The sequence below is a fragment of the Opisthorchis viverrini genome (genome assembly GCF_000715545.1).
Source record: "Opisthorchis viverrini unplaced genomic scaffold opera_v5_2, whole genome shotgun sequence".
NCBI classification, from domain to species: domain Eukaryota; kingdom Metazoa; phylum Platyhelminthes; class Trematoda; order Opisthorchiida; family Opisthorchiidae; genus Opisthorchis; species Opisthorchis viverrini.
Genome location: NW_008751658.1, coordinates 5,475,688 through 5,486,444, shown reverse-complemented (window position 1 = coordinate 5,486,444; position 10,757 = coordinate 5,475,688). Strand labels below are relative to the sequence as shown.

At 45.0% G+C, this 10,757-nt stretch overlaps 1 protein-coding gene across 1 annotated transcript; it reads right to left on the bottom strand.

Annotated features, from left to right (window-relative positions):
• Positions 1 to 3,655: 3,655 nt before the first annotated feature.
• Positions 3,656 to 9,872, bottom strand: T265_00275 (hypothetical protein; the record flags this gene model as incomplete). The annotated part of the gene is made up of 8 exons (XM_009163983.1): positions 3,656 to 4,184; positions 5,447 to 5,676; positions 5,998 to 6,301; positions 6,433 to 6,740; positions 9,484 to 9,584; positions 9,622 to 9,699; positions 9,735 to 9,779; positions 9,821 to 9,872. The coding sequence occupies 8 exons, from the start codon at positions 9,870 to 9,872 to the stop codon at positions 3,806 to 3,808; spliced, it is 1,497 nt and encodes a 498-aa protein (XP_009162247.1).
• Between the last annotated feature and the right edge of the window lie 885 nt (positions 9,873 to 10,757).

The following is a 10,757-nucleotide window of genomic DNA, read 5'->3' as shown; positions in this document are numbered from 1 at the left end:
GAAGGGTGGAAGAGAGCCAGAGGCGGTCAAACAATGACTTGGCAGCGAAGTATGAAAGCCACTACCAGCAAACTCAGCTACGCTGGTCACTGCCATCTTCCTGGATGGGGACCCCGAGACGGGCCACATCAATGGCTAGAAACATCATCAGACATGGCCCAGTCGCGCCCTCAATGGCGCTCGTGCATCAAAGTTACTGCCTTCAACGCATAACTCCTTTTCCACCCCCCACTTGACAGCCCAATGACAGTGCTGGATTTATGCACCAATTTACCAGCTCGCGCGTGCAATGCGCAGCTACCCACCCCCTCCCCCAAATCACTGGTGAACGAAATTGCGGCAGCTATAACCACTGTACGACGAGTACGCGGTTATTACAGCTGATGATAATGAGTTTGTTTCTTGTTAAACCCACTCCCTCTAAACATGGAAAGGGAACTTCCACTGAAACAACCACAAAAGTGAAGTAAACGCTGAATGCTTGGATGATAAAAAATTGGATCACTTCTTCCATTACTCGGGATACAATCACTACGAACTTGTCTTTGATGTCTGACTTTTCTTGAACTATCACTGTGTACCTGCATATCCCACAGCCAAAGTAGATGGACGTTCCTCGACAGAGAGCTACCACTGTATGATATTTGGATCAGAAATTTTATCTAGAGTTTAACTGAGAACATAAAGAAAACTACTCACAAGGTTGCTGAAAACTCTTCGACAACCCACGAGCGGTTTCGCCCTTCTTTGGGCTCATCAGGTAGGCGCAGTCCCCGAGTTTCCGTCAACGTCTTGTTCTGCTTGAACTCAAATTGGACTGTTTTCGAGAAATACACTCATTTGCAAATCAATCTGGTTTTCACGGGAGACTCAACTGAATCTCTCGTTTATGATACTCTACAACTGAATGGCTGCCAAGTGAATCATGAGGCGGCCTGTGTGCAGCACATTTAGTTGTAGAATATCATAAACGAGAGATTCAGTTGAATCTCTGTGAAAACCAAATTGATTTGCAAATAAGTGTATTAACTGAGAGCACTTTGCTGAAATTAGTTGGAAAAGGAATCTCAACGAGGTTACTTGAACTTCCAGTGAGGATTTTGGAGCTTCCCATGGATGTACACCTCGCAACAAATTTAATTACCATCCGTGTTCCCTGAGATCAGATGCAAACAGTGACAAGACCGGTGGATCGAACCAGATGCACCTCCCAGGTGTGACGCAGGTCGGGAGGAAGAAACATCGGAATTCAGAGAAACCACTGAGGAAACGGCTTGACTGGTGTGTTGAACGGACACGATATGTAAGAAAACATCAGGGTTGATAGTGTATTACAATGGTTTTGACGTTTTAGTACGCTCACGGTGGTAAGAGCTCGAATTTACTGACCGGAAGGTCCGTGGTTCGAACCCGACCCCTGCCTCCCGACTTCCCCTGTCTAGGCTTGGGTAACCTGGCAGTATTCCAGCCCTCGTGCTTCTTTAGGGTGTTGTGGCAGCTAGGCACTCAAAGAGTGCTACGGCTGAATGATCGACACTCACGAATGCTTCGCACAGTGAGCTAACAAGACAGATCACAGAGAGCCTTATGGGCATTCGATCACTGTTAGAAAAATCACAGGACTTTGTGCGATAAGACCAACCGGCTAGCATAAATCCTTCCCTTTTATCATCTCACCCTATGAATTATCGTAAAGTGTTGCATACACGAACAATTCTGGCGCGTATAATGGCAATTAAAACGCTGAATTAAAGTTGAAAAAGTGGAGCTTCAGAACTTGTTACCTGAGATGCAAAAGGTGTAGATGGTGAGGAATTGCGTTGTGCTTCTTATACTCCACCCTTTTAACGACGGTCTGACACTACTGGGTTCCCCGTTGTCCGGGTGTACACAAGAGTTTAATTGAACATTCAGTCTCGCTAATTTAGCATACCGTAACCGGTGTCAGCGCATCAAATTTGAGGCGCCACCAAAAATCAGTGAGGTGTGAGGAGCGTTCAAACAGTAGACAAAGCAATATTAACCAAGAACTGGGAAAAACAGTACTACACAAACTCAGTGTGTCTAACTTTGAGTTGAAGCCCATTTCACGTGGAAACATTGATGGGGCTATACAAACAGTAGTGATCAGAACTTTCATAACGACCTATCAAACTGGTAATTAGTATATACGTTACACCCATACAGAACTCAATATCAGTCAGGCATCGCTGTTTCAGTGTCACATTGAAAAACGATCCAACTGACAATACGGATGATGATGATAAGATGAGATAATTACGTCCAGGAGTTGGAATACTTAATATCATTACTTGCTGGCACGAGAGACAAGAAGTTGGGACATTCGGACAGGATTGCATAATTTTGCTGTTCTGGAAGTGGAGGGAAGAACCAATCAAAACACCCGTTAAAAAGTGGCGAACTGAACAACGAAGCCGAAAAATCACCGAAGCCTCCTTCGACAAGAAGACATCATAGGGTTATCCTAAACTTGAGTCATCCTATTTTCCATTTCTATGCCAACCGAGCTGGGACCGATTTCAACAAACCACAGGTGGAAACTTGTAATGTAAAACAAAACTGAATACAGTGATCCAGCGACATGTGGAGAGGTAATGATGGCGTTTCTCGATTTTCGTTTCAGAGGGGTTTGGTAAACAGCCGGTGAATTTACTGCTGGGCAAAGTTTCGCTTTTGACTCAAAAACATCCTTAAGTCAAATGGATAAGTTACCGGAATGATTGGGTTTTAAGTCAGTTAGAGAACCAATCAGTGAGATTCCCCAAGTCTAGCCGTATTGACCAGTGCTAGATGTCAGTCTGACGTTCACTTGGCCTGACGAAGCTTTTGTCAAAAGCGAAACGTTGCCAGCAGTAAATCCGCCAGTTTGCCAAACCTCTCAGACGATGCCCATTCGATTGGTGACAAACATCTTCCAATTTATTAATCCTCCTTTCCCGGTAGATGATGTTCAAAGGTCACCGGATTTGTACTAGAGGATACCAAGTTTTAAATGTTATCAACCCTCTTTAGAGATCATGAAATGTCGAGGACAAGTAACCCACTGTTCTAACGTAGTCAGGCCCCTCACGAATGCATCCAGGAAAACCACTGGATTCACGTTCGCCGTGCGCATAATTAAGGTCGGTGAGCATATGGTTTTACGGTTAGGAGTGTTAACATTGGGCGACCGAGTCTTGCCACATACCCGGTTAATCCCAATCAGGATGGCTTTTGTCGGGCGTTCAGCTTATGCGTTAGGCAGAAACGGCGTCTGTGCTCAATGCACCATCCGAACCATGAATGAAATTGGTCACTTTGGACTGCAGCATTTTCCTCCACTTCACCAATATCCAACGCGAAATGAAAGTGCACATGTCGGGAAGTAACCATTGTACGCAGGATTTGCTAGGATTTCGCACAGCTTGAACATCTTCGCGAAAGATTACCCACGTCATCTTGGACGTCAAGATTATTATACCTTAGGCCTGACACCGCAGTGTTTTGACGAAAGAATAGTCGACAGCTCCATGAGGCGGCATCTATTTTATTAATACCAGGATTATCGTTGGTTTCTGTTGCCCATTGTTTAAATAAGTTTTTACTTCCACTTAAGTGATACTAGCCCCCATTAGTTTCTGAAGAAGTGCATGAGAACGACTACAAATAACTAATATTGAAGTGACAATGTATCTGGTTACCAATCCAGTGTGAAGGTATGCAGACATGAACTGGGGAATGCTGAAAGCAATCCCATCAACCCATGTATGAGAAGTAAAAGCAGTACTGTTTGGAGGAGGCAAATTCAGGGAGCCGATGCTGCGCGTACCGTAGTTTCGGTGCTCAAGGACAGGAGCAGCATATCAAACTCGTCAAAGACATTCCCACTGCCTGTTCTCAAAGCGGCCGTAGCTACCGGATCATCTGCCAGTAGTAGTTCCGGATGTTCGCTCAGGAGTCGGCTCACGTACGATAAGAACCGTCCCGCCGCGGACTGATCGACAAAACGTGAATCGATCGATAGAGTCATTGACATCTGATTGCTAAACAGCACCTTGTTCGGTAGTGTTGGTGACGTGTCGACCGGTTTAGGAAATCCCGATCCGACCGCCATAATTGCCACTTGCGGGGGGTTGATAATTGCAGTGAATTCACGGATGCCAAACATCCCCAAGTTGGAGATTCTACAGAATGAGTAGAAATAGGAGAAAGAGTAAAAATAGCGTCACGAAATGAGGATAAGGACATAGTAACTTGGTGACTATCAGTTTAAAAAAGAATAGGAAACAGTTACATCAGCAGTTACAGAATTTGGAAAAGAAGACCTGTTCCCGCATACAACAACTACACCACGCATATTAGAGCTGTCGCCCTCAACTCATCCTAACAAAATTATACTTTAACACCCTCTCACTAAGAGCTCTTACCTTGGCCGGACGCAACATCACTGTAACAGCCGCTTCGGGATGTAGTGAAATGTGAAGACTCACTTGTAAACCCAAGGTTTGTCTACATGGGGCTGCCACAAGTCGCAGACCTCGTAAAAAACCTATTTTGTGATTCTCGTCTGACCAATTTCATGTCTAAACTATGATCACTTGTTTGAGAACGCTAGCGTCTTTAATCTAGGTGAAAGATGCTTAACATGGAGTTCTGTAGGGTGAAACGATCTCTGTCTATGACAGTTACAACGAGGAAACTGTGAACCTTATGACAGTTTTCTTAATATACCTGTTTTTCTGACAAGTTACGTTCCCTCTTATGTGCTCTGACATGAATTAGAAAAACAGCCCCTCCTACCACAAAAATGGACACACCCTTCGATTTATGGCTTATTTATTCTGAGACAGCGTCACTATTTTTTTAAAAATCCTTTTGAATCGGATGACAAATGGGACCCGGAAAATACTATGTGAAAAGTACCTACTCAACTGAGCTACGAGATTTGACCACGACGGTGATTGCAGGACTAAACTTCTGGTTGTCCGGATGAATTCACTACGAATACTCACAAGCTTACAAACGGCTGTTATGAGACATGTGAAGAAAACCGAAGAAACAATACATTTTCGACGTGTTGTCCACTCAGATAGACATAAAATTCTACCTTTGTCCAGGTGGTATTGTACTGTGAAACGTAGAACGTTGTACACCCACTAGTAAATGCAAAGCCGAGTTGTTTAGCTGTGGTTCCCGGGGAGGATGACTGACAAAATGCCAGGAGCAATAGAAAAGACAAGGTTACATTCGAAATATGGACTTTTCGGTCAGTCATTTGGACATTATTCACTGAACCGTTCTAGCATTGAAGGAACCTCATGCTAAAGATTCAAGCGTGTGTGGTCACGTGGGAAGGTCTGTGAAAACAAAAATTACAAATATGAATACCTAGGAGAAATAAAGTACTCGTCGCAAAACCATTGACGTATCTCTCCGTTAAACATACGTGAACGATCCACCCTGAAATTCATGCAACTGAAGTTTGCCATCACGTGCTCTCTTGGCGAGGTTTGTGGCCATAACAGAGAGCTGCGTTACTGGTGTTCGGTCGACGTTTTGTAGAATTGGTGTGATCAGTCCGGCTGGTGTAGCTACCGCCATGCAAATGTCCACAGACGATTGTGTCCTACAGCTATTGTTTGCGGGATCAGCAATAGCGTTTAGCTCAGGCACGAGCTAGGATGAAACGAGAATGGATTGTTGTTTCAGAAAGGTATGCTAACTAATCAGTGTATCATTCCTAGAAGTGATTTCGAAAACTGGGGGTAAATAACAATGATACAGGATGAAATCAAACAACGAAATATATGAATAGTGTAAACAGAACTGGATGATATTGCATCGAATTGGAGCAACTGTAGACCTGAGTGAGATGTTAACTTTGTCGTCACTTTTGACAGCCGGGAGAAACAGAATGGCGACCCAGCTTGGGAAAAAAACTATTGTTGATCTTACACGTGTTACTGGACATGAGGTGACAACAAAAGACCGGCTTACCCTTAGACCGAGGGCAGTCGCCTTGATAATCATGTCATTGACTGAAATCTTCAGTCCTGCTCGGTCCTTCATTTGTTTTCTCATATCCATTATTTTATCCAGCGAGGCAACAGACCGAACGAAACCATGAGGGATGGTCGTTTTGGATTGTGTCAGGCGCTTTGCAATCGTCATACGCATATTGGTCAACGGAATATCAGTGAAAAGCGCCGGAGTTGAACCAGGAGGAACAGCAACTACGACTGGTGCAGAAGATGGAGTCTGAGGACCGGAAGGCTGAGTTGTCAAGTACGATAGCACGTCTCTATAATCACCCAAAGTATATGGGAATAGAAGAGGCGAGTCGTTGAAAGTAAATGGTAACTGATAGAAGGCGAAACAACCCAGCCCAACAATATGTTTCAGTTCGACGGTAACTAAACTAAGACTCCTTACTCTTTTAAAAGGGTTCCATGTGGACCAGAGGCAGGTATTGCAGCTCCATCCAATCCATGTGATTGGAGGAGCAACCGTACGGCAGGCCCAATGCGCGACGGGTCGCGTGGAGCAAATGCCGCTACATCGGGTTGCAAAACTTTGGGAGCGGTTCCAACAGCCGCTGGTGGTGAAACTGAAACTTTCGGCTGCTGTGTGGTAGCAGATAGTGTCGCAGCCGATGCAGCCACTTCTTTCCAATCTTCATCAGACGTAGCTATCACTGCAATGAAGGTGCCGACTTTTACGTTTGGCACCTTCTCCGGGACCTGAAATAGGAGTATGAATAGGGTCAAATAGATAGGATAACAGACAAAGTGAAACGAACGATTAAAAAACGAAACAAGATGCCTGGGTGATGGGTGCACTGTGGGCAAGAACAACCGAAATTAGCTTACAGCTGTAATATCGTACGACCCAAAAGTCTAACTCACAAGACAGCAGGAGGTTACGGGGCCTTGTTGATGGACCCTGGGAGTATCCTGTGACACAAAAGTCTGACCCACAGGGGACGAGTTGAATGTGTTTCTTCAGAGGAACCTATCTGCAGTGGATGACTCGATAAGCTGACGTGCTCCGTTGGCCTGGCCCGAGGGTACAGGGTCTAAAACAGACGTCTCACACCTGATACCACCGCGCACAGCAGATGCGTTCGAATCCACATCGGGTTTGCGGCAGGTTTTGGGGGCCGACTTTTGCAACCTGTACATCCTCGAGTCCATGGTTCGAACCCGACCTCTCCTGGCAGTATCCCAGCCCCCGTGCTTCCTTTAGGTGGCATGAAGCTAGGCACGTTGGCCTGGCCCGAGGGTACAGGGTCTAAAACAGACGTCTCACACCTGATACCACCGCGCACAGCAGATGCGTTCGAATCCACATCGGGTTTGCGGCAGGTTTTGGGGGCCGACTTTTGCAACCTGTACATCCTCGAGTCCATGGTTCGAACCCGACCTCTCCTGGCAGTATCCCAGCCCCCGTGCTTCCTTTAGGTGGCATGACAGCTAGGCACCGGAAGGGTGTTATAGTTGAACGATTTTTCTTTTCAGAAGAAAGCAGAATCGCTGCTTCGATGAATGCAGACATGATAGTCGCCTCTGGGGAAGCGCCTTATTGACTTCACACTCATATCGCAGAGTACCAAGGTACGTAATACGACAATTCGTAGTACAAGGTCTCGTTGCCCTTAGTGTAACTCCCTTTTGGCCCTCTGGTTATAGACGCAACCTATGGAACAAAACTGCAGCCAGTGTGTGTGCAGGTACATTGTTCAGAGCTGAATTTAATATCCTGTTCTTCAGACAGTACTCGTTTTCTAACGGTTCCCCATGGACTGACATAAAGCCTCACCTCTTGATAGAAGAGTGAATCCCTGGCACAGTTTCGGGGTTCCCCATTGATCAACTGGCTACAAGCAAATTGCAAAGCGAGTAAGCAGTATCCAACGAAAGCGAAAAGCGGGGTGAATTTCCACCGTCGGCTGGAGGAAGTATCAGCATATCGTCCCAGACAAAAAGCAGGGTGTCAAGGTACCCAGTGATTCCCCTGACCAAAAACGGACATTCTACTTCACGACAATGAGGCCGGTCTACTTGCTATCCACTATTCTCCGGTTGACGGTATCGAAATTACAGTTTCGGTCGAAATCACCACACTACACACATATAATGATCCGGCTTCTTGAATATAACAAAGACATCACTAGAAATGCCCTCCCAGGACTGGATGCAGGCCTCGACGATATACACTGCGGATTCCTAACAGACTAGTTAACTCCACCACCGCCCTCCTCAGTCGCATTTTTCAAGAGTACATCGGAAGGGGATGCCATTGTACTGATCGCGAGCTTGGAACCTACTTAAGAAAGTCTTACGGGTCTTGACCCACAAAACTGAGCTAAAACTAAGAACCTTTGTAAGGTCACCGACCGAACAATGAAAGACGCCCCACGAGTAAACTTAGAATAGCTGGACGTTTTGCTCTCGACACGGTAAGTTTCAAAAGTTCCGGTATTGTGTTTTGAACGACGCTTGTTCCAAACCAGAGATTGTCTATTGATGTCCCTTATCAACGACCTCCAAATGACAAATTCCGAATGCTTGCTCTATGTCAACGAAGTGAGACTCTGGCATGAAGCATCCCGTGTTGAGGTAAACTTTCAGCCGAAGAGCCCAATTCCGCAAGGATCTGCATGCGAATAAGGTCACCCTACTGTTGAGCAACTGGAACCCAACTTGGCGGTCACGGTACTGTTCGAGGAATGCTTCGAAATGCAACTGAATTTGTACCGAACTTTCAGGGATCCCACCCAGTTGGACGACACTGATCGATGACCATTAGATGTTTGGTGAAATTAGCAAAATAAGAGATTCTTGTGTTTTCGGAATCCTCCATCGGATCAATGTAGAGAGGAGAGGTTGGCTAAAGAGCTTTCAGGAGAGAGAACCTGAAGTTGGCTCGCGTATCTGAAAAAGTAGCCAAGAAATTCCAGTTTTCCAGTTATATGACGGTTATATAATTGTCTAAAAACCATCCGACATTGTTCGTTGGCAGTTTCATGCATCGTTAAGGGTCCAAATAACAGTTTTCGGTGGTTACATAGAGTTTAAAAACGACGGTGAACAGCGTTTGTAAGCTAAATAACTGTGTGATAACCGTCAATTAACCACGTTTGACGGTTACTGGAGGGTTATATAGTCGTTATTCAACCACACGTCGGGGACAAATATTGGCAATATAACGATCACCAAAACGTATTTCAGACACTGGACTAATATATCCATGCGATAACGCCATTTAAAAGTATACGAAATCACGAAATAACCATTACAAAACCGTATTTCTGGTCACAACTACGCTAAGTAAATTCCTGTACGACATCCCCCGTGTTAATCCGATTAAACAAAGTTAACTTACTCCTACCTGACCTTATTACCTGACGGTTTAATAACCATGAACATAGGTTTTCAGGCTATATAACCTCGAAAGGGTTGAAAAACACTTCAGATTGCTCACAAGAATCTTGGCCAGTATTCCATCCTCCTCGCTCTCTAGCGCAACAACAGCCTTATCCGTCTGAACCTCACACAAAACGTCCCCAACACTGACCGAGTCACCTAAAGTTTCGATTAAGTTAAAACCAATTGCTTTTACCTTCCTTCTTTGTCCATTGTGCGATGGATCCATCTTCCATTGTCGGAGACAAAGAAGGCATTTTTACCTGAAACGGACCTTAAAAAATCTCCATCGAAAGTGACACAACCTACTCGCAGAAACCCTGCATATATGCAAGTACCGTTGTCTAGGTGCAACTGCACGAACTCATATGACTTTACTTAAGGGATGCAAGTACCTCTGAGCAACGAGCCCAACACTCCAAAGTTCCGGAATACTCCATAGAGCATTTTTATTCAATTTAATGAACAACCAGGGGGAAATGACCCGAAATTTCAACGCATGGCCAGAAAACCCATGGCAGATTTCTGAGGCTTGGCGCTGGACAGAGGTTCAAGGTCAAATGCCTTTTGGGCCGATTTCTCATGGTGTAGTGCGAAGGACACACCCAAATTAAATTCGCCGAAACTATGGGGTTTTCGAAGTTGTTATTTTAATGGGAAGTTAGTCTAATCAATTAGCACCTTCCCGTGACATGTTGCACGCAACATTTTGTTTAAGTGAGCGAAATGTCAAGGTCATTGACCATCGGCGATTTGGATTTTTTGCTGTTTTACGCGACATAAAACGCCCGCGGCTAGAGGCACAATGTATTTTTCTGCAAACCCCTGCAGCCGAAATAAAAACTTTAACGTCAAAATGTTGCACTTCTTTGCATATATGCGTAGACTGAAAACCCCACTCGCCTACCGTCATTTTTTTGCGATTTATTTTAATCGACGTCATTTGCAAATTATTGGCGCACATTCGGCTTTAAACTGCGTCTGCTATGGCTTCGGAAGTGGCTTTCGTTGAGAAATTTGTGGGTGTATCGTTTTCATCCATCACGGCATTTAAGAAGACCTTAAATGAATACATGAAGGATAACTTTCTGATATTTGTGCGTTCATCCAGTAATCGAAGCACCAACACTATTTTGCGTTACGAATGGGTGCACTACAAATGCAGCAGGCGCCCTCCAAGGCGAACGGAAAGCCGTGGAATCCGAAGAAGCTAGTAAGCCTAGCGTAATTTCTAATAAAAAAAAGTACGCGAAGCACCAGCTGCCCAGTGCGGTTTTGTCTACGGAGGCAAAGGAACCAACTGGCAGTGACGTCTTATTTTCTGGAACACAA